Below are 24,150 nucleotides of genomic sequence, written 5' to 3' on the forward strand. Positions count from 1 at the left end.
GAGCCGGGGAGAGCGGTGGGGGCAGGATGGAGCCGGGGAGAGCGGCGGGGGCAGGATGGAGCCGGGGAGAGCGGCGGGGGCAGGATGGAGCCGGGGAGAGCGGCGGGGGCAGGATGGAGCCGGGGAGAGCGGCGGGGGCAGGAAGGAGTCGGGGAGAGCTGCGGGGGCAGGATGGAGCCGGAGAGAGCGGCGGGGGCAGGATGGAGCCGGAGAGAGCGGCGGGGGCAGGATGGAGCCAGAGAGAGCTGCGGGGGCAGGATGGAGCCGGAGAGAGCGGCGGGGGCAGGATGGAGCCGGGGAGAGCGGCGGGGGCAGGATGGAGATCGGGGAGAGCGGCGGGGGCAGGATGGAGCCAGGGGGAGCGGGGACAGGATGGGGGAGGGTGAAGGGTCAGGATGGGGGTGGAGTGAGTAGGGGCAGGATGGGGCCTGGAGCAGGCTGAGGGGGGCGTGATGGGGCTGGGGGGGCAGGATGGAGCCAGGGAGAGTGGCAGGGGCAGGATGAGGCAAGGGGGAGTGAGAGCAGGATGGATCCGGGGAGAGCGGCGGGGGCAGGAAGGAGTCGGGGAGAGCGGCGGGGGGGCAGGATGGGAATGGGGGCAGGATGGAGCCGGGGGAGTGGGGGCAGGATGGGGCCGGGGGAGTGGGGGCAGGATGGGGCCGGGGGAGTGGGGGCAGGATGGGGCCGGGGGAGTGAGAGCAGGATGGAGCCGGGGAGAGCGGCGGGGGCAGGAAGGAGTCGGGGAGAGCGGCGGGGGGGCAGGATGGGAATGGGGGCAGGATGGAGCCGGGGGAGTGGGGGCAGGATGGGGCCGGGGGAGTGGGGGCAGGATGGGTGCAGGACTGTGGTCTCTGTGTCCGCCCCCCATGGACGCCCCTCATTAGCATGAGGCTTCAGGCGGCAGAGCAGCAGCACAGGATGACCCCCGGGGCCGGCGGGCGCACTCGTCCCATCCTCCTCCTCCTCCTCATCACGTCTGGCGCCCGCAGAGGTGAGTGTCGCCCCACAGATCTGTAGCGATGCCCGGGGCTGGGGTGAGCCCCCCACGCCTCTGCCCACCGATAGGAAGACCCCAAACCTGATGTCCATTGATGGAGAGAAATTTGTGATAGAATCTCTGATTTGGTTGATATTTCGAGGTTCGTGTGCTGCGGAGATCACAACCACAGCATGTGAGGGGGCAGCGAGAGCGGGGGAGATGCTCTGCAGCACATCACTATCTGCGGGGGGAGATGCTCTGCAGCACATCACTATCTGCGGGGGGAGATGCTCTGCAGCACATCACTATCTGCGGGGGGGAGATGCTCTGCAGCACATCACTATCTGCGGGGGGAGATGCTCTGCAGCACATCACTATCTGCGGGGGGAGATGCTCTGCAGCACATCACTATCTGCGGGGGGAGATGCTCTGCAGCACGTCACTATCTGCGGGGGGAGATGCTCTGCAGCACATCACTATCTGCGGGGGGGAGATGCTCTGCAGCACATCACTATCTGCGGGGGAGATGCTCTGCAGCACATCTCTATCTGCGGGGGGAGATGCTCTGCAGCACATCACTATCTGCGGGGGGAGATGCTCTGCAGCACATCACTATCTGCGGGGGGAGATGCTCTGCAGCACATCACTATCTGCGGGGGGAGATGCTCTGCAGCACGTCACTATCTGCGGGGGGAGATGCTCTGCAGCACATCACTATCTGCGGGGGGGAGATGCTCTGCAGCACATCACTATCTGCGGGGGGAGATGCTCTGCAGCACATCACTATCTGCGGGGGGAGATGCTCTGCAGCACATCACTATCTGCGGGGGGGAGATGCTCTGCAGCACGTCACTATCTGCGGGGGGAGATGCTCTGCAGCACATCACTATCTGCGGGGGGAGATGCTCTGCAGCACATCACTATCTGCGGGGGGGAGATGCTCTGCAGCACGTCACTATCTGCGGGGGGAGATGCTCTGCAGCACATCACTATCTGCGGGGGGAGATGCTCTGCAGCACATCACTATCTGTGGGGGGAGATGCTCTGCAGCACATTACTATCTGGGGGGGAGATGCTCTGCAGCACATCACTATCTGCGGGGGGAGATGCTCTGCAGCACATCACTATCTGCGGGGGGAGATGCTCTGCAGCACATCACTATCTGCGGGGGGAGATGCTCTGCAGCACATCACTATCTGCGGGGGGAGATGCTCTGCAGCACATCACTATCTGTGGGGGGAGATGCTCTGCAGCACATCACTATCTGCGGGGGGAGATGCTCTGCAGCACATTACTATCTGGGGGGGGAGATGCTCTGCAGCACATCACTATCTGCCGGGGAGATGCTCTGCAGCACATTACTATCTGCGGGGGAGATGCTCTGCAGAACATCACTATCTGTGGGGGGAGATGCTCTGCAGCACATCACTATCTGTGGGGGGAGATGCTCTGCAGCACATCACTATCTGCTGGGGTAGATGCTCTGCAGCACATCACTATCTGCGGGGGGAGATGCTCTGCAGCACATCACTATCTGCGGGGGGAGATGCTCTGCAGAACATCACTATCTGCGGGGGGAGATGCTCTGCAGCACATTACTATCTGGGGGGGAGATGCTCTGCAGCACATCACTATCTGTGGGGGGAGATGCTCTGCAGCACATCACTATCTGCCGGGGAGATGCTCTGCAGCACATCACTATCTGCGGGGGTAGATGCTCTGCAGCACATCACTATCTGCGGGGGAGATGCTCTGCAGAACATCACTATCTGTGGGGGGAGATGCTCTGCAGCACATCACTATCTGTGGGGGGAGATGCTCTGCAGCACATCACTATCTGCTGGGGTAGATGCTCTGCAGCACATCACTATCTGTGGGGGAGATGCTCTGCAGAACATCACTATCTGTGGGGGGAGATGCTCTGCAGCACATCACTATCTGCGGGGGAGATGCTCTGCAGCACAACCCTATCTGCGGGGGAGATGCTCTGCAGAACATCACTATCTGTGGGGGGAGATGCTCTGCAGCACATCACTATCTGCGGGGGAGATGCTCTGCAGAACATCACTATCTGTGGGGGGAGATGCTCTGCAGTACATCACTATCTGCGGGGGGAGATGCTCTGCAGCACATCACTATCTGGGGGGAGATGCTCTGCAGCACATCACTATCTGCGGGGGAGATGCTCTGCAGAACATCACTATCTGTGGGGGGAGATGCTCTGCAGCACATCACTATCTGCGGGGGAGATGCTCTGCAGCACATCACTATCTGCGGGGGTAGATCCTCTGCAGCACATCACTATCTGCGGGGGGAGATGCTCTGCAGCACATCACTATCTGCGGGGGAGATGATCTGCAGAACATCACTATCTGTGGGGGGAGATGCTCTGCAGCACATCACTATCTGTGGGGGGAGATGCTCTGCAGCACATCACTATCTGCGGGGGAGATGCTCTGCAGAACATCACTCTGTGGGGGAGATGCTCTGCAGCACATCACTATCTGCGGGGGAGATGCTCTGCAGGACATCACTATCTGCGGGGGTAGATGCTCTGCAGCACATCACTATCTGCGGGGGGAGATGCTCTGCAGCACATCACTATCTGCGGGGGTAGATGCTCTGCAGCACATCACTATCTGCGGGGGAGATGCTCTGCAGAACATCACTATCTGTGGGGGGAGATGCTCTGCAGCACATCACTATCTGTGGGGGGAGATGCTCTGCAGCACATCACTATCTGCGGGGGTAGATGCTCTGCAGCACATCACTATCTGCGGGGGAGATGCTCTGCAGAACATCACTATCTGTGCGGGAAGATGCTCTGCAGCACATCACTATCTGCGGGGGGAGATGCTCTGCAGCACATCACTATCTGCGGGGGTAGATGCTCTGCAGCACATCACTATCTGCGGGGGAGATGCTCTGCAGAACATCACTATCTGTGGGGGGAGATGCTCTGCAGCACATCACTATCTGCGAGAGAGATGCTCTGCAGCACATCACTATCTGCGGGGGAGATGCTCTGCAGCACATCACTATCTGTGGGGGAGATGCTCTGCAGCACATCACTATCTACGGGGGAGATGCTCTGCAGCACATCACTATCTGCGGGGGGAGATGCTCTGCAGCACATCACTATCTGCCGGGGAGATGCTCTGCAGCACATCACTATCTGCGGGGGGAGATGCTCTGCAGCAGATCACTATCTGCCGGGGATATGCTCTGCAGCACATCATTATCTGCCGGGGAGATGCTCTGCAGCACATCACTATCTACGGGGGAGATGCTCTGCAGCACATCACTATCTGCCGGGGAGATGCTCTGCAGCACATCACTATCTGCGGGGGGAGATGCTCTGCAGCACATCACTATCTGCGGGGGAGATGCTCTGCAGCACAACCCTATCTGTGGGGGCGATACTCTGCAGCACATCACGATCTGCGGGGAGATGATCTGCAGCACATCACTATCTGCCGGGGAGATGCTCTGCAGCACATCACTATCTGCCGGGGAGATGCTCTGCAGCACATCACTATCTGCCGGGGAGATGCTCTGCAGCACATCACTATCTGCGGGGGAGATGCTCTGCAGCACATCACTATCTACGGGGGAGATGCTCTGCAGCACATCACTATCTGCGGGGGGAGATGCTCTGCAGCAAATCACTATCTGCGGGGGGAGATGCTCTGCAGCACATCACTATCTGCCGGGAGAGATGCTCTGCAGCACATCACTATCTGCGGGGGAGATGCTCTGCAGCACATCACTATCTGCGGGGGGAGATGCTCTGCAGCACATCACTATCTGCGGGGGGAGATGCTCTGCAGCACATCACTATCTGCCGGGAGAGATGCTCTGCAGCACATCACTATCTGCGGGGAGATACTCTGCAGCACATCACGATCTGCGGGGAGATGCTCTGCAGCACATCACTATCTGCGGGGGGAGATGCTCTGCAGCACATCACTATCTGCCGGGGAGATGCTCTGCAGCACATCACTATCTGCGGGGGGAGATGCTCTGCAGCACATCACTATCTGCCGGGGAGATGCTCTGCAGCACATCACTATCTGCCGGGGAGATGCTCTGCAGCACATCACTATCTGCCGGGAGAGATGCTCTGCAACACTCACTATCTGCCGGGGAGATGCTCTGCAGCACATCACTATCTGCCGGGGAGATGCTCTGCAGCACATCACTATCTGCCGGGAGAGATGCTCTGCAGCACATCACTATCTGCGGGGGAGATGCTCTGCAGCACATCTCTATCTGCGGGGGGAGATGCTCTGCAGCACATCACTATCTGCCGGGGAAATGCTCTGCAGCACATCACTATCTGCGGGGGGAGATGCTCTGCAGCACATCACTATCTGCGGGGGGAGATGCTCTGCAGCACATCACTATCTGCCGGGGAGATGCTCTGCAGCACATCACTATCTGCCGGGGAAATGCTCTGCAGCACATCACTATCTGCTGGGGGAGATGCTCTGCAGCACATCACTGTCTGCGGGGGGAGATGCTCTGCAGCAAATCACTATCTGCGGGGGGAGATGCTCTGCAGCACATCACTATCTGCGGGGGGAGATGCTCTGCAGCACATCACTATCTGCCGGGGAGATGCTCTGCAGCACATCACTATCTGCCGGGAGAGATGCTCTGCAGCACATCACTATCTGCGGGGGGAGATGCTCTGCAGCACATCACTATCTGCCGGGAGAGATGCTCTGCAGCACATCACTATCTGCGGGGGAGATGCTCTGCAGCACATCACTATCTGCGGGGGGAGATGCTCTGCAGCACATCACTATCTGCCGGGAGAGATGCTCTGCAGAACATCACTATCTGCGGGGGAGATGCTCTGCAGCACATCACTATCTGCAGGAGAGATGCTCTGCAGCACATCACTATCTGCGGGAGAGATGCTCTGCAGCACATCACTATCTGCGGGAGAGATGCTCTGCAGCACATCACTATCTGTGGGGGGAGATGCTCTGCAGCACATCACTATCTGCGGGGGAGATGCTCTGCAGCACATCACTATCTGCGGGGGAGATGCTGCAGCACATCACTATGTGCGGGGGTAGATGCTCTGCAGCACATCACTATCTGCGGGGGGAGATGCTCTGCAGCACATCACTATCTGCCGGGAGAGATGCTCTGCAGTGAGGGTCAGAGTTATATTTCGGGGCTCCCGTGACCCAGGAGATTCCTGCGCATAACTGCCTGATAACAGAGAGCACTAGCATGTTACATCTCACCTGCCCTGCCAGGTAATTAATAGTGCAGCTCTGGATGTGACTGGAGTATAATCCTCGGTGGTGCAGCTCTGGATGTGACTGGAGTATAATCCTCGGTGGTGCAGCTCTGGATGTGACTGGAGTATAATCCTCGGTGGTGCAGGTCTGGATGTGGATGGAGTATAATCCTTGGTGCAGCTATGGATGTGACTGGAGTATAATCCTTGGTGATGCAGCTCTGGGTGTGACTGGAGTATAAATATTGGTGATGCAGCTCTGGATGTGACTGGAGTATAATCCTCAGTGCAGCTCTGGATGTGACTGGAGTATATTCCTCGGTGGTGCAGCTCTGGATGTGACTGGTTGTTTAATCCTCGGTGGTGCAGCTCTGGATGTGATTGGAGTATAATCTTCGGTGGTGCAGGTCTGGATGTGACTGGAGTATAATCCTCGGTGGTGCAACTCTGGATGTGACTGGAGTATAATCCTTGGTGATGCAGGTCTGGATGTGACGGGAGTATTATCCTTGGTGATGCAGCTCTGAATGTGACTGGAGTATAATCCTCAGTGGTGCAGGTCTGGATGTGACTGGAGTATAATCCTCGGTGGTGCAGGTCTGGATGTGACTGGAGTATAATCCTCGGTGGGGCAGCTCGGGATGTGACTGGAGTATAATCCTCGGTGGTGCAGCTCTAGATGTGGCTGGAGTATAATCCTCGGTGGTGCAAGTCTGGATGTGACTGGAATATAATCCTCGGTGGTGCAGCTCTGGATCTGACTGGAGTATAAATCCTCGCTGATGCAGGTCTGGATGTGACTGGAGTATAATCCTCGGTGGTGCAGCTCTGGATCTGACTGGAGTATAAATCCTCGCTGATGCAGCTCTGGATGTGACTGGAGTATAATACTCGGTGGTGTAGGTCTGGAAGTGAATGGAGTATAATCCTCGGTGGTGCAGGTCTGGATGTGACTGGAGTATAATCCTCGGTGGTGTAGGTCTGGCTGTGACTGGAGTATAAATCCTCGCTGGTGCAGGTCTGGATGTGACTGGAGTATAATCCTCGGTGGTGCAGGTCTGGATGTGGCTGGAGTTTAATCCTCTGTGGTGCAGCTCTGGATGTGACTGGAGTATAAATCCTCGCTGGTGCAGGTCTGGATGTGACTGGAGTATAATCCTCGGTGGTGCAGGTCTGGATGTGGCTGGAGTATAATCCTCGGTGGTGCAGCTCTGGATGTGACTGGAGTTTAATCCTCGGTGGTGCAGGTCTGGATGTGACTGGAGTATAATCCTCGATGGTGCAGGTCTGGATGTGACTGGAGTATAATCCTCGGTGGTGCAGGTCTGCATGTGACTGGAGTATAATCCTCGGTGTTGCAGCTCAGGATGAGACTGCAGTATAACCCTCGGTGATGCAGCTCTGGATGTGACTGGAGTATAATCCTCCGTGGTGCAGCTCTGGATGTGACTGGAGTATAATCCTCGGTGGTGCAGCTCTGGATGTCAATGGCGTATAATCCTCGGTGGTGCAGCTCTGGATGTGAATGGAGTATAATCCTCAGTGGTACAGTTCTGGATGTGACTGGAGTATAATCCTCTGTGGTGCAGCTCTGCATGTGACTGGAGTATAATCCTCCGTGGTGCTGGTCTGGATATGAATGGAGTATGATCCTTGGTGGTGCAGCTCTGGATGTGAATGGAGTATAATCCTCGGTGGTGCAGCTCTGGATGTGACTGAAGTATAATCCTCGGTGGTGCAGGTCTGGATATGAATAGAATCATAGAATCATAGAATCGTAGAGTTGGAAGGGACCTCCTGGGCCATCTGGTCCAACCCCCTGCTCAAAGCAGGATTCGCTAAATCATCCCAGTCAGATGTCTGTCCAGCCTCTGTTTGAAGACTTCCATTGAAGGAGAACTCACCACTTCTCGTGGCAGCCTGTTCCACTCATTGATCACTCTAACTGTCAAAAAGTTTTTTCTAATATCTAATCTGTGTCTCCTCCCATTCAGTTTCATCCCATTGCTTCTAGTCTTTCCTTGTGCAAATGAGAATAAAGTTGATCCTTCTACAATGTGACAGCCCTTTAGATATTTGTAGACAGCTATTAAGTCTCCTCTCAGTCTTCTCTTTTGCAAACTAAACATTCCCAAATCCTGCAACCTTTCCTCATAAGACAGGGTTTGCAGACCGGTCACCATTCTGGTCGCTCTTTTCTGAACTTGCTCCAGTTTGTTGATGTCTTTTTTAAAATGTGGTGCCCAAAACTGGACACAATATTCCAGATGAGGTCTGACCAAAGAGGAGTAGAGGGAAATAATGACTTCACGTGATCTAGACTGTATGCTTCTGTTAATACATCCTAGAATTGCATTTGCCTTTTTTGCTGCTGCATCACACTGTTGACTCATATTCAGTCTGTGATCTATTAGTATACCCAAGTCTTTTTCACATGTGCTGTCACTTAGCCCTATTCCTCCCATTCTATATATGCTTTTTTCATTTTTATTGCCCAGATGTAGTACTTTGCATTTTTCCCTGTTAAAAACCATACTGTTAGTTGCTGCCCACTTCTCCAGTTTATTTAAATCTTTTTGAATCCTCTCTCTCTCTTCTCTAGTATTAGCTATCCCTCCTAGCTTTGTGTCATCAGCAAATTTAATCAGTTTACCCTCAATTCCTTCATCTAAATCGTTGATAAAGATGTTGAACAATACAGGGCCCAGGACAGAGCCCTGTGGTACCCCACTTGAGACATTCTTCCAACTGGATGTGCAGCCATTTACGACCACTCTTTGGGTTCGATCACTAAGCCAGCTATGAATCCACCTAACAGTTGCCTTGTCCATTCCATACTTAGTCATTTTTTCAATAAGGATTGTATGAGAGACTTTGTCAAATGCTTTGCTGAAGTCAAGATATACTATATCTACAGCATTTCCTTGATCCACCCAATCAGTGATACCGTCATAGAAGGAAATTAAGTTAGTCTGACATGACTTATTAGTTACAAACCCATGCTGACTCTGTTTGATCACTTCATTCTTATCCAGGTATTGACTTAAATGTTGTTTAATAATTTGTTCAAAGATCTTTCCTGGTATAGAAGTCAGACTCACCGGCCTATAGTTGCCTGGGTCCACCTTCTTCCCCTTTTTGAAGATAGGAACAACATTTGCTCTTCTCCAGTCTTCTGGCACTTCTCCTGTTCTCCAAGAATTTTCAAAGATTATGGAGAGTGGTTCAGAAATTTCTTCTGCTATCTCCTTCAGTACTCTGGGGTGTAATTCATCTGGACCTGGAGACTTGAATTCATTTAGGTTAGCTAAGTGTTTCCTCACTATCTTTCTGTTTATAGATATCCTGGATTCTTCTATTCCCTTAATAGGACAGTGAATAACAGTTGGTGTTACATTTCCTTTCTGAGAGAAAACAGATGCAAAATAGGAATTTAAAAGTTCAGCCTTCTCAACATCCTGTGTGAATGGAGTATTTTCCTCGGTGGTGCAGGTCTGGATGTGAATGGAGTATAATCCTTGGTGGTGCAGTTCTGGATGTGACTGGAGTATAATCCTTGGTGATGCAGCTCTGGATGTGACTGGAGGATACAGTAGTGTTTGATTCCTCAGATGGTGTGGACGGTCGGACCCTGGACCCATATCTAGAGGTGAGAGTCCGTCCTGCCAGCGCACTCCGGTCTGGTTTCTCCATGTCGAAGGGTGGAAAGATGATGACATCTAAGCTGCCGCTGGACAATCACACTGGCCTGAGGAAGGCGGACCCCCGGCACCATGACAGCCCCACTGCCCACCGGAACTACCAGCTGGACTCCGTCCTCACGGCCCCCCATAATCACACCAAAGGGGTCCCACACCACGAGAGCAATCGGCCCGGGAAAAGCCGTCCACAAGCCTGGGAGGCCACCCAGCTGACTAACCGGCACCCGATGGGCCCGCTCCCCCACCGCAGGGTCTTCAGGAAAGGTATGGGCCTCCTGACAGAGCACCTCTCACAGCAGCGGCCTCGTCACAATGTATCAGGGCAGGCAATCTGTCAGGACGGGATACAATTGTAACAACCCCTCAGCTGTGAGACAGAGATAGAAATAATGGATGTTCACTGACAGTAAACAGTGATCTTTACCGTACAACGCTGCACTACATCCCACTCCTTCTGTCTTCTAGATGGTGCCGAGAGGACGTGTGCTGCGGAGTGTCACCGAGAGCGCGAGGAGCGGGAGGTGTTCTGCCACAGCGACTTCGGTGAGTACCTGCCTGGACTAAGGCACAGCTACCGGTACCAAGACCACCCGGTACCAAGACCACCCATTACCAAGACCACCCAAGACCGCTCAATGCCAAAACCTTCCAGTACCATTAACTCCCGGTACCAAGACCTCAGGTACCTTGACCTCCCAGTACCAAGACGTCCTGGTACCAAGACCGCCCAATACCAAGACCATCTAACACCAACCCCGCCCAATATCAAGGCTTCCCAGTACCAAGACCGCCCAATACCAAGACCATCCAATACCAAGACTTCCCGGTACCAAGACCGCCCAATACCAAGACCATCTAATACCAATCCCGCCCAATACCAAGGCTTCCCAGTACCAAGACCGCCCAATACGAAGACTTCACGGTACCAAGACCAACCAATACCAAGACTTCTCGGTACCAAGACCGCACGGTACGAAGACTGCCCAATACCAAGACCACCCGGTACAAAGGTTTCCCAGTACCTAGACTTCCCTGTACCAAGACCGCCCAATACCAAGACCTCTCGGTAACAAGACCGCCCAATACCAAGACTGCCCGATACCAAGACCACCCCTTAACAATACCACCAAATAATAAGACCTCCTGGTACCAAGACCGCCCATTACCTTGACCTCCCAGTACAAAGGCTGCCCAATACCATGACCACCTGGTACCAAGACCGCCTGGTGCCAAGACTGCCCAATACCAAAACCACCCAATACTAAGCCTGCCCAGTACCAAGACTGCCCAATTCCAGGACCGCCCGGTACCAAGATTTCCCAATACCAAGACCGCCCAATACGAAGACCTCCCGGTACCAAGACCGCCCAATACCAACACCACCTGGTACCAAGACTTCTCAGTACCAGGACCGCCCAATACCAAGACCACCCGGTACCAAGCCCACCCAATACCAGGCGTCAGGGAAATAACCCAAACTTTTGTTTCCACTTTCAGTTCCGGTTAGGAACTTGCAGCTCTCTGGCGCCCTCCTTACCCTTAGGTCAGTCAGGGAACTGCACCTAGGATAAGTAGTTGCCGGAAAGGCTGCCTTGTAACCTACTGGCTATCGGGCACTCTGTAGTGAGGTTGGTGTATATATCACCAGTCTCAGGCAGGAAATACACACATAAACCTCCGATCCATCACTGCCAGGGTTCTCCAATACCACCAGGACACCACGCTGCCAGCAGTTCCTCATTTGATACTAAAGCCTATATTGGGTCAGGAACCCACCAACCGGTCGCGTGGTTTGGCGCGGGAGTACATGTCGGTTCGGTCATAGAGCAAGAAGAACGAAACTAGTAAATTTATAAGTTTACTCCAGAAAATATCGGCAGTGTTTACAAAAATACAAAAGATATTACAAAAGGAGACAAAACACAGTAGGTACAAACAGTTACAAATAAAAGGGATTAAAATAAGAAACTTACTCTGTCAGTCACCGGTATGAAGTGTCGATAAAGGGGAGGAGCGCCGTCCCAAGGACAATATTCAGTCCACAGCATGGATGGCAGCTATCTTCCCCAGGTCTGAACGGCTCTGAAAATGGTTGCTCCGGTTCTATGGTTTGCCCATAAACTTAGGCTCTCCCACCTTTGTTGACCTCACATGTGGGCTGTCCCCTGGAGGACCACCTATATTAAAAGCTTGTGCTTACCATATCTTTGGCTGGGAAGCTCACAGGGTGACGACAGGGACATTATATTGTCCCCTGCGAATTTACCTTTCTTTTGAGACCAAACATGGCCTGTCTGCGTGTTACTGGGGGGCAGAAACTCATTTCCCAAGTTTCTGATGGCCCTATGGGCTGCCGGGCGTAGCCCCAATTATCCTGATCCTGGAAATCTACTCCTGTTTCTAGGTTTAGCGGGAGTTATTACATTTGAGTCTGAGCATTTTAGGATTAGGACAATGGAAATCTTGAAGGGAAAGAGAACCCACACTTAACTGGCCAGTAAAAGTGACCCTCTGCTGAAGAGAGGGGGGAGTGGATAGAATTTCACAGAGGCAGACTGAGGGGGCTCGAAGCTGTGTGTCTGGACATGGAGCTTAGTGTAACACAAACCAAATGGGGGATGGAAGGACAGTGATTCCGCTCTGGTGGGGTAGCTCGGACATTAGAAAATGATTCATATTTTCCTGACACCAGGATCGCCCAATACCAAGACTGCCTGGTACCAAAACCACCCAATACCAAGAACTCCCGGTACTATTACTTCAAAGTACCAAGACAGCCCAATACCTGTCACGGGTGTGTCAGATGCTGCAGACTGTCGCTCTGCATCTGGCTGCAGAACGTCTCTGCGTTTGGCATTACAGACTCATTAATCCTTCTGACTCTTAGACCCAGTGGTAACCTCCCTCTGGCTCTAATTGACACACCTGGACCTGGGTGTTTATAGACTCCCAGCCTGCTGCAGAGAGTTGCTGGTGATTGTCACATTTTCCTTTGTGAAGGCTTAGGGCTATAGCAGTCGGCTTACTTCCTCTCTCGAGCTGTTTGAGGACGTTTGGTGTTCCCTCTCTGAGTCTGCTCAAGCTAAGTTCATTTTGACTGTCTGTCTACCTTTTTGTCTTTAGTTTACAGGGGGAATGACCAGTGCTCATCCCACCTCCCTATACAGGGCCTAGCTCTAGGGATATACAGGTTCCTGCTTGGCAATTGGTGAAGAGCCAATTTAGGGACAGTAGGGGAGGCAGGGTACTATTAGATCAACCTAGTGGGTTTCCTTCCCCTCATTCCTTCGAGTTGTACTTCCCACACTGTGCGTGACTATACCATGACTGCCCGGAACCAAGACTGCCAAATACCTGGACTGCCCAATACGAAGACCAACCAGTACCAGGACCACCCAATACCAAGACCGTCCGGTACCAAGACTGCCCAATACCACAACCGCCCGGTACTAAGGCCGCCTGGTACCAAGACTGACGAATACCAAGACCGCCCGGTACCAAAACCGCCCGGTACCAAGACTGAGCAATACCATAACCGCCCGGTACCAAGACCGCAAAATACCAGGACTGCTCAGTACAAAGACCACCCAGTACCAGGACCACCCAATACCAAGACTGCCCGGTACCAAGACTGACGAATACCACGACCTTCCTCCCTCACAGCTGTGAACGGGATCATCCATGATGTGGAAGTGGTTGGTGGAGGAGCCCGGATCTTGACTGTCCTGGTGAGCAGTGGAGGATCGTACAAGACAGGACAACTGTACCTCACCCCCGACAGCGGAGTCTTCTCCAGAGTCACTGTCCTCGCCCTGCACACCCCACACCTCCAGCTAGGTGAGTAGTGAACCGCCACCAAGGATTACATACACAGCTCAGCAGTCAGTATCACACAGGATAGGATTAGATACAGGGCTCAGCAGTCAGCATCACACAGGATAGGATTAGATACACGGCTCAGCAGTCAGTATCACACAGGATAGGATTAGATACACAGCTCAGCAGACAGTATCACACAGGAGGATTAGATACACGGCTCAGCAGTCAGTGTCACACAGGATAGGATTAGATACACGGCTCAGCAGTCAGTATCACACAGGATAGGATTAGATATATGGCTCAGCAGTCAGTATCACACAGGAGAGGATTAGATACAGGGCTCAGCAGTCAGCATCACACAGGATAGGATTAGATACACGGCTCAGCAGTCAGTATCACACAGGAGAGGATTAGATACACAGCTCAGCAGTCAGTATCACACAGGAGAGGATTAGATACACAGCTCAGCAGTCAGTATCGCACAGGATAGGATTAGATACACACCTCAGCAGTCAGTATCGCACAGGATAGGATTAGATACACAGCTCAGCAGTCCGTATCACACAGAATAGGATTAGATACACACCTCAGCAGACAGTATCACACAGGATAGGATTAGATACACGGCTCAGCAGTCAGTATCACACAGGAGGGGATTAGATACACGTATCAGCAGTCAGTATCACACAGGAGAGGATTAGATACACACCTCAGCAGACAGTATCACACAGGAGAGGATTAGATACATGGATCAGCAGTCAGTATCACACAGGAGAGGATTAGATACACACGTCAGCAGACAGTATCACACAGGAGAGGATTAGATACACGGATCAGCAGACAGTATCACACAGGAGAGGATTGGATACACGGCTCAGCAGTCAGTATCAGACAGGAGAGGATTGGATACACTGTACCACACTGCTCAGTCCTGACTTTTCTCCCGCTGTAGGGGGCCGTTACATTATGATGGGGCAGATCTACCGTCGGGGGATGCAGTTACCGCCGGCGGTGCTGCGCGTTGTCAGCGGCCGGTTGCGCGCTGGTGACGGGTTGGTGACGAGTGGCAGCAGCATCATCAGGAGATTCAACCGGAGGAAGGATGGCCGGGGACTGTGGGCCGCCCTCTCCAAGTGTACATAACCCCGAGACCCCAGATCTGGGACACAGAACAGCCTTAGGGCCGGGACACAACGTGCACAAATCTCCCCAACACTGTGACATGAGGGGAAAAAAGGTATTGGGGTCCCGGACCATCCTCCGGCAGATGACGTCTGGAGCTGATGTGACAGGATAAACCAGAGGTGGGCAGATACTTTTACGAGGGGCCACGAGACTGACTGCTGTGGAGCCCATCCGAACTCTGCCCATTATTATATCACTGAATATTGAGCAGAATCAGGTCTATAGTCTTCCCTACAGCATAAGATGGCCCCCCGCACAATGTAATGGCATCACGGAAGAAGAAATGATCCATCATCTTCTCGCCCAACCACTTGCACCAGTGACCCATTTCCGTCACATCTCCTCCAGTCCCTTTCCCCTGCTGTCACCACTCACCTAACAAAAATATTCAACCTCCCTCTCTCTTCCAGTATCTTTCCTTCCTCATTTAAGCATGCCATCATACATCCATTACCTAAAAAACCGTCCCTCGACCAAAACTGTGCCGCTAACGATAGACCTGTCTCTAATCTTCCCTTCATCTCTAAACTCCTGGAACGCCTGGTCCACTTTTGTCTTATCCGCTATCTCTCTGATAACTCTCTTCTCGACCCTCTACAATCGGGTTTCCGCTCTTTACACTCTACTGAAACTGCCCTCACTAAAGTCTCTAATGATCTACTAACAGCTAAATCAAATGGTCATTACTCCATGGTAATTCTCTTGGATCTCTCTGCAGCATCTGACACTGTGGATCATCAGCTCCTCCTCACTATGCTCCGCTCTATCGGGCTCAATAACATCGTTCTCTCCTTGTTTTCCTAACTCTCTGACAACTTCTTCACTGTGTCTTTTGCTGGCTCTACTTCCTCTCCTTACTGTCGGGGTTCCTCAAGGAACAGACCTAGGTCCCCTCCCCTTACTGTTGGGGTTCCTCAAGGATCAGTCCTAGGCCCCCTCCTCTTCTTTGTACACTGCCCGTATTGAACAAACAATCAGTAGATTTGGTTTCCAGTACCATCTCTATGCTGATGACACCCAATTATACGCTTCCTCTCCTGACATCACGTCAGCCTTTCTAGAAAACACCGGCGATTGTCTAAACGCTGTGTCTAACATCATGTCCTCACTATATCTGAAACTGAACCAGTCAAAAACTGAACTTGCGTTTCCTCCCTCCGCTAAGCTACCTATGCCCGACATTGCCATCTCCATGTGTGATTTTATCATTACTCCCCAGCAGCATGCCCACTGTCTTGTGGTCAAACTTCATTCAGATCTTTCCTTCACTCCCCCCCCATCCGATCACTGGCTCGCTCTTGTTATCTGCACCTCAAAAACATTTCTAGAATTCGACCCTTTCTTACTTTCGACTCTGAAAGACCTCTTACTGTTTCTCTTATTTATTCTCGTCTGGACTATTGTAACTCTCTACTAATCGGTCTCCCTCTTACCAAACTCTCATCTCTCCAATCCGTCCTGAATGCTGCAGCCACGATCATATTTCTCACCAACCGTTACACCGATGCCTCTACCCTGTGCCAGTCATTACACTAGTTACCCATCCGATACAAAGTTCAATATAAACTTATCACTCTCACCTACAAAGCGCTCCATGGCTCAGCACCCCCCTACCTCTCCTCCCTCGCCTCAGTCTACCACCCTACATCTCCCACGCCTCAGTCTACCACCCTTACCCGTCCTCTCCACTGCTCAGCACCACTCTACATCACCCTTGTCTCGTCTACCACCCTTCCCGTCCTCTCCATGGCTCATCACCACTCTACATCTCACTCGTCTCAATCAACCACCCTACCTCTGCTCTCCATTCTGCCAATGACCTGAGGTTAACATCCTCAATAACCAGAACTTCCCACTCCTGTCTCCAGGACTTGACCAGTTCAGCCGATGGCTGAGTGGTTAAGCTATTGGCTTATGGAATAGAAAGCTTGAGTTTGAGCCCAGTGAAAGTATAAACTTTGTTTTTAACTTATTTCTTGAGAAGAAATTTGACGTGCACCTGAAGAAACTGAGGAACTGAAGCATGTGACCCAGGGAAGCAAGAGCATTGGGAGGCAGTCAGCACCCAAACTGCTCAGGAATCAGAAAACAAGGGGAACTGCTACCTTGGATCTAATCCCTATAAACAGGAAGGAAATAGTTGAGGAGGTAAAAGTGGCTGGGACCCTAGGAGGTAGCGACCATGCTATTTTAGAATTTTGGATAACTAGAGGAGGAAGACCTGTGAAGACTCAGACGTCAAGGTTAGATTTCAGAAAGGCAGATTTTAAGGGATTCAGAAAGAGAATTGGAGGGATCCAATGGCTGGATATCCTTAAAGACAAAAATGTCCAGGAAGGATGGGAAATCTTGAAAAATGAAATTCTCAAAGCACAATTGTTAACAATTCCGAAAAGAGGGAAGAATAGGAAGCATTTAAGGAGGCCAGGATGGATGAACACAGAACTTAAGCACATGCTAAAAAGGAAGAAAGAAATGTTTATAAATTGGAAAGAGGGAGGCATATCTAAAGAAGAATATAATGCTGTCTGCAGAACCTGCAGGGCACAAATCAGATTATCTAAAGCTGACAATAAATTGAGGCTTGCAAGAGACATCAAAAGCAATGCAGTAATAAAGGATTTTGGGGATATGTCAAAAGTAAAAGAAAAGTAAAAGATGCTATAGGATTTTTACAGGATGAAAATGATGAAATGGTAAGACCGGATGTTGAGAAGGCCGAACTTTTAAATTCCTATTTTGCATCTATTTTCTCTCAGAAAGGAAATGTAACAAACTGTTCTTCACTGTCCTATTAAAGGAATAGAAGAATCCAGGATATCTATAAACAGAAAGATAGTGAGGAAACACTTAGCTAAACTAAACAAATTCAAGTCTCCAGGTCCAGATGAATTACACCCCAAAGTATTGAAGGAGATAGCAGAAGAAATTTTTGAACCGCTCTCCATAATCTTTGAAAATTCTTGGAGAACAGGAGAAGTCCCAGAAGACTGGAGAAGAGCAAATGTTGTTCCTATCTTCAAAAAGGGGAAGGTGGACCCAGGCAACTATAGGCCGGTGAGTCTGACTTTAATACCAGGAAAGATCTTTGAACAAATTATTAAACAACATGTATGTCAGTACCTGGATAAGAATGAAGTGATTAAACAGAGTCAGCATGGGTTTGTAACTAATAAGTCATGTCAGACTAACTTAATTTCCTTCTATGACGGAATCACTGACTGGGTGGATCAGGGAAATGCTGTAGATATAGTATATCTTGACTTCAGCAAAGCATTTGACAAAGTATCTCATACAATCCTTATTGAAAAAATGACTAGGTATGGAATGGACAAAGCAACTGTTAGGTGGATTCATAACTGGCTTAGTGATCGGACCCAAAGAGTGGTCGTAAATGGCTGCACATCCAGTTGGAAGAATGTCTCAAGTGGGGTACCACAGGGCTCTGTCCTGGGCCCTGTATTGTTCATCATCCTTATCAACGATTTAGATGAAGGAATTGAGGGTAAACTGATTAAATTTGCTGATGACACAAAGCTAGGAGGGATAGCTAATACTAGAGAAGAGAGAGAGAGAGGATTCAAAAAGATATAAATAAACTGGAGAAGTGGGCAGCAACTAACAGAATGGTTTTTAACAGGGAGAAGTGCAAAGTACTACATCTGGGCAATAAAAATGAAACAAACATATACAGAATGGGAGGAATAGGGCTAAGCAACAGCACATGTGAAAAAGACTTGGGTATACTAATAGATCACAGACTGAATATGAGTCAACAGTGTGATGCAGCAAAAAAAAAAAGGCAAATGCAATTCTGGGATGTATTAACAGATGCAAGTTGAGAAAAGAGCGACCAGAATGGTGACCGGTCTGCAAACCCTGTCTTATGAGGAAAGGTTGCAGGATTTGGGATTGTTTAGTTTGCAAAAGAGAAGACTGAGAGGAGACTTAATAGCTGTCTACAAATATCTAAAGGGCTGTCACATTGTAGAAGGATCAACTTTATTCTCATTTGCACAAGGAAAGACTAGAAGCAATGGGATGAAACTGAATGGGCGGAGACACAGATTAGATATTAGAAAAAACTTTTTGAGAGGGTGATCAATGAGTGGATTGACCAGATGGCCCAGGAGGTCCCTTCCAACTCTACCATTCTATGATTTCTCACGTGTTGTGCCAATTCTTTGGAATGCACTACCCAGGATAATTCAATTAATCCCCAATCAGCAGTTTTAAGTTTGCCCTAAAAACGCATTTCTTCAGACTGGCCTGCCGCCTCAACACATTTATCTATCCCTGTGTTGCCCATTCAAAATTTTCTTCTTAATCAGGTTCCTGGCATCATGTTCCCACATGCTTTATGCATTGAATAGCCCTCTGTGTCTGTACTGTTACATACCTAGGCTGATAACCAGCTCATGCAGCATCACATGAACACCTGATTTATTACATTGATGGTCGGACCGTACAATGAAAGCAATGGTTACCATCCACCTCTCGAGTCTCCCCATTTCCTCATAGATTGTAAGCTCTTGTGGTCAGGTCCCTCACGGCTCCTGTATCTGGTGATTTATGTCTTTTATTGTCTGTACATGTCCCCTCCAAAATGTAAAGTGCTGCGGAATGTGTTGGTGCTATAGAAATAAATTATTAGATCCCCCCCACAGCATAATGCAGACCATGCAGTGCACCCCCCCAGCACGCCATCTAGTGGCATTATCACACACCTGCTGTGCTGAGACTCAAGACACAATCTCAGGACAGCAGGAGGACGACGAGAGGGGAGAGCCCAGAGGGAGGAGGATGACGACGACAGAGGGGAGAGCCCAGAGGGAGGAGGACGACGACAGAGGGGAGAACCCAGAGGGAGGAGGACGACGACAGAGGGGAGAACCCAGAGGGAGGAGGACGACGACAGAGGGGAGAACCCAGAGGGAGGAGGACGACGACAGAGGGGAGAACCCAGAGGGAGGAGGACGACGACAGAGGGGAGAGCCCAGAGGGAGGAGGTCGACGACAGAGGGGAGAGAGCCCAGAGGACGACAGAGGGGAGAACCCAAAGGAAGGACGACGACGACAGAGGGGAGAACCCAGAGGGAGAACGACAGAGGGGAGAACCCAGAGGGAGGAGAACGACAGAGGGGAGAACCCAGAGGGAGGAGAACGACAGAGGGGAGAGCCCAGAGGGAGAACGACAGAGGGGAGAGCCCAGAGGGAGGAGAACGACAAAGGGGAGAGCCTAGAGGGAGAACGACAGAGGGGAGAGCCCAGAGGGAGGAGAACGACAGAGGGGAGAGCCCAGAGGGAGGAGAACGACAGAGGGGAGAGCCCAGAGGGAGGAGAACGACAGAGGGGAGAGCCCAGAGGGAGGACGACGACAGAGGGGAGAACCCAGAGGGAGGACGACGACGACAGAGGGGAGAACCCAGAGGGAGGACGACGACGACAGAGGGGAGAACCCAGAGGGAGGACGACGACGACAGAGGGGAGAACCCAGAGGGAGGACGACGACGACAGAGGGGAGAACCCAGAGGGAGGACGACGACGACAGAGGGGAGAGCCCAGAGGGAGGACGACGACAGAGGGGAGAGCCCAGAGGGAGGATGACGACGACAGAGGGAGGAGAACGACAGAGGGGAGAGCCCAGAGGGAGGAGAACGACAGAGGGGAGAGCCCAGAGGGAGAACGACAGAGGGGAGAGCCCAGAGGGAGGAGAACGACAGAGGGGAGAGCCCAGAGGGAGAACGACAGAGGGGAGAGCCCAGAGGGAGGAGAACGACAGAGGGGAGAGCCCAGAGGGAGAACGACAGAGGGGAGAGCCCAGAGGGAGGAGAACGACAGAGGGGAGAGCCCAGAGGGAGGAGAACGACAGAGGGGAGAGCCCAGAGGGAGGAGAATGACAGAGGGGAGAGCCCAGAGGGAGGACGACGACAGAGGGGAGAGCCCAGAGGGAGGACGACGACAGAGGGGAGAGCCCAGAGGGAGGACGACGACAGGGGAGAGCCCAGAGGGAGGACGACGACGACGACAGAGGGGAGAGCCCAGAGGGAGGACGACGACGACAGAGGGGAGAGCCCAGAGGGAGGACGACGACGACAGAGGGGAGAGCCCAGAGGGAGGACGACGACGACAGAGGACGACGACGACAGAAGGGAGAGCCCAGAGGGAGGACGACGACGACAGAGGGGAGAGCCCAGAGGGAGGACGACGACGACGACAGAGGGGAGAGCCCAGAGGGAGGACGACGACGACGACAGAGGGGAGAGCCCAGAGGGAGGACGACGACAGATGGGAGAGCCCAGAGGGAGGACGACGACGACAGATGGGAGAGCCCAGAGGGAGGACGACAGTGGGGAGAGCCCAGAGGGAGGACGACGACGACAGAGGGGAGAGCCCAGAGGGAGGACGACGACGACAGAGGGGAGAGCCCAGAGGGAGGAGGACGACGACGACGACAGAGGGGAGAGCCCAGAGGGAGGAGGACGACGACGACGACAGAGGGGAGAGCCCAGAGGGAGGAGGACGACGACAAAGGGGAGAGCCCAGAGGGAGGACGACGACAGAGGGGAGAGCCCAGAGGGAGGACGACGACAGAGGGGAGAGCCCAGAGGGAGGACGACGACGACAGAGGGGAGAGCCCAGAGGGAGGACGACAGAGGGGAGAGCCCAGAGGGAGGACGACGACGACAGAGGGGAGAGCCCAGAGGGAGCACGACGACAGAGGGGAGAGCCCAGAGGGAGCGGAGGACGACGACAGAGGGGAGAGCCCAGAGGGAGCGGAGGACGACGACAGAGGGGAGAGCCCAGAGGGAGGACGACAGAGGGGAGAGCCCAGAGGGAGGACGACGACGACAGAGGGGAGAGCCCAGAGGGAGGACGACGACGACGACAGAGGGGAGAGCCCAGAGGGAGGACGACGACGACAGAGGGGAGAGCCCAGAGGGAGGACGACAGAGGGGAGAGCCCAGAGGGAGGACGACAGAGGGGAGAGCCCAGAGGGAGGACGACAGAGGGGAGAGCCCAGAGGGAGGACGACGACGACAGAGGGGAGAGCCCAGAGGGAGGACGACGACGACGACAGAGGGGAGAGCCCAGAGGGAGGACGACGACGACGACAGAGGGGAGAGCCCAGAGGGAGGACGACGACGACAGAGGGGAGAGCCCAGAGGGAGGACGACGACGACAGAGGGGAGAGCCCAGAGGGAGGACGACGACGACAGAGGGGAGAGCCCAGAGGGAGGACGACGACGACAGAGGGGAGAGCCCAGAGGGAGCGGAGGACGACGACAGAGGGGAGAGCCCAGAGGGAGCGGAGGACGACGACAGAGGGGAGAGCCCAGAGGGAGCGGAGGACGACGACAGAGGGGAGAGCCCAGAGGGAGGAGGTCGACGACAGAGGGGAGAGCCCAGAGGGAGGAGGTCGACGACAGAGGGGAGAGCCCAGAGGGAGGAGGTCGACGACAGAGGGGAGAGCCCAGAGGGAGGTCGACGACGACAGAGGGGAGAGCCCAGAGGGAGGAGGAGGACGACGACAGAGGGGAGAGCCCAGAGGGAGCAGGAGGACGACGACAGAGGGGAGAGCCCAGAGGGAGCAGGAGGACGACGACAGAGGGGAGAGCCCAGAGGGAGCAGGAGGACGACGACAGAGGGGAGAGCCCAGAGGGAGCAGGAGGACGACGACGACAGAGGGGAGAGCCCAGAGGGAGCAGGAGGACGACGACAGAGGGGAGAGCCCAGAGGGAGCAGGAGGACGACGACAGGGGAGAGCCCAGAGGGAGCAGGAGGACGACAGACAGAGGGGAGAGCCCAGAGGGAGGAGGAGGACGACAGAGGGGAGAGCCCAGAGGGAGCAGGAGGACGACGACAGAGGGGAGAGCCCAGAGGGAGCAGGAGGATGACGACAGAGGGGAGAGCCCAGAGGGAGCAGGAGGACGACAGACAGAGGGGAGAGCCCAGAGGGAGGAGGACGACGACAAAGGGGAGAGCCCAGAGGGAGCAGGAGGACGACAGACAGAGGGGAGAGCCCAGAGGGAGGACGACAGACAGAGGGGAGAGCCCAGAGGGAGGAGGACGACGACAAAGGGGAGAGCCCAGAGGAAGGAGGACGACGACAGAGGGGAGAGCCCAGAGGAAGGACAACAGATTGAAGAGCCCAGAGGGAAGAGGATGCCAACAGAGGTGAGAGTCCGGAGGGAGGAGAATAGAGGAGTCCAGGCGGTCCAGCACTGATGCCCCCTGTAATTGTCTTTTCAAGTAGTGGAGATTTCGGAGTAGCGTGGCACAGATGAGGGGTTTAGACTCCACGCCGTGTGTTTCGTGACACCAGGCTGTGACGGTCACTCAGCACAGACAATGCGGGCGATGATCGAGGAGATGTGTTGTCCCCATTTATTGTGTCATTTACATCCAGGACTTTTAATTTTACATAGAAAACAAATGAAAATTCAAATTGACAATTTACAAAGAATCCCGAAAATGAATATTCCAGAGTGGGGCAGGGGACCCCCGCCTCGCCCACCCAACAGTCACCAGTCCTAACAGTCCACCCGGCGGTGCTCAGTGTCTGGTCGCTGCAGTCACACGTCCGGTAGCCTCTCCTTTCATAGAAAGAAACGACTTTTTTAGGATTTTATGGTTTTTGCTTTTTTTTTCCATTTAATTACAGGAATCGTGTTAAAACACAGAACAGGTTTAACGCGTCGGGTCCGAACTGCGTCCGTCCGGAGCGGCTGGGATGTTGTTGTTTTCTTTCTGTTTTAGAAAAAAAAATTTTCTGTTTTAGAAATTTTTTTTTTTTTTTTCAATTTTGTAAGAAAAAATAATTAGTCAACAAATGAGCAGGAATAAAAAAAGGTCTCTGAGCAATAAATAAATACGTCAAAGAGTCTCTGAACGCTAAACCGCTTCTTCACTGAAGAACATGCGACGTGATGCACGGAGCGAGCGCTGCTCCATCGCGGGAAACTCCAGGTCCACCGCCCCAATCCCGGCAGACTTCTCCGGTGAGGACGCAGTCCGGCCTCCTCTGTCCGCTCGCCATTTCTCGGCTTCTGTCGCTGTTGTCCTTTGGACAAATTAATTAGACTCCTCAGAGTTCTGCGCCTTCCTGCGCCGCGGTCTAGGAGGAGGACTGCAGCTTGTTGTTATGGGACCTGCGCGGTACAGAAAACAGGTGACACCCCCAGTACAAGTAATATGTGGAGGATGGG

The 24,150-nt window shown here is 53.0% G+C and overlaps 2 protein-coding genes across 10 annotated transcripts in view; one reads left to right on the plus strand and one right to left on the minus strand.

Annotated features, from left to right (window-relative positions):
* Positions 1-793: 793 nt before the first annotated feature.
* On the plus strand, positions 794-19,605 carry CUNH17orf58 (chromosome unknown C17orf58 homolog). 3 transcript variants are annotated; one of them, XM_073579804.1, is made up of 5 exons: positions 803-991; positions 9,848-10,201; positions 10,403-10,480; positions 13,601-13,774; positions 14,709-19,605. In XM_073579804.1, the coding sequence occupies exons 1-5, from the start codon at positions 886-888 to the stop codon at positions 14,897-14,899; spliced, it is 903 nt and encodes a 300-aa protein (XP_073435905.1). In that variant the 5' UTR covers positions 803-885; the 3' UTR covers positions 14,900-19,605. The 3 variants fall into 3 exon arrangements, with proteins under 3 accessions (XP_073435904.1, XP_073435905.1, XP_073435906.1); XM_073579803.1 differs by lacking the exons at positions 13,601-13,774; positions 14,709-19,605 and having other exon boundaries at positions 794-991; positions 10,403-11,884; XM_073579805.1 differs by lacking the exons at positions 803-991; positions 13,601-13,774; positions 14,709-19,605 and adding an exon at positions 4,782-6,252 and having other exon boundaries at positions 10,403-11,884.
* Positions 19,606-23,301: 3,696 nt separating this feature from the next.
* The window catches only part of BPTF (bromodomain PHD finger transcription factor), a 48,397-nt gene continuing 47,548 nt past the window's right edge, over positions 23,302-24,150 (minus strand). For all 7 annotated transcript variants that reach the window (XM_073579797.1, XM_073579796.1, XM_073579798.1 and 4 more), the window contains one exon: positions 23,302-24,093. In XM_073579797.1, coding sequence (XP_073435898.1) covers positions 24,060-24,093 — 34 coding nt within the window. In that variant the 3' untranslated portion in view covers positions 23,302-24,059. The remainder of the gene's footprint in view (positions 24,094-24,150) is intronic.

Source organism: Dendrobates tinctorius, unplaced genomic scaffold, assembly GCF_039654945.1.
Source record: "Dendrobates tinctorius isolate UK_male_01 unplaced genomic scaffold, ASM3965494v1 ptg000063l, whole genome shotgun sequence".
NCBI classification, from domain to species: Eukaryota; Metazoa; Chordata; class Amphibia; order Anura; family Dendrobatidae; genus Dendrobates; species Dendrobates tinctorius.

What these genes read in the sequence shown, in the direction of transcription:
- CUNH17orf58 (XM_073579803.1), top strand. Translation starts at nt 886, where the DNA reads ATGAGGCTTCAGGCGGCAGAGCAGCAGCACAGGATGACCCCCGGGGCC. An exon ending in CACGTCTGGCGCCCGCAGAG is followed by an intron (nt 992 to 9,847) that starts GTGAGTGTCGCC and finishes TTGATTCCTCAG; the next exon opens with ATGGTGTGGACGGTCGGACC. An exon ending in CCGCAGGGTCTTCAGGAAAG is followed by an intron (nt 10,202 to 10,402) that starts GTATGGGCCTCC and finishes TCTGTCTTCTAG; the next exon opens with ATGGTGCCGAGAGGACGTGT.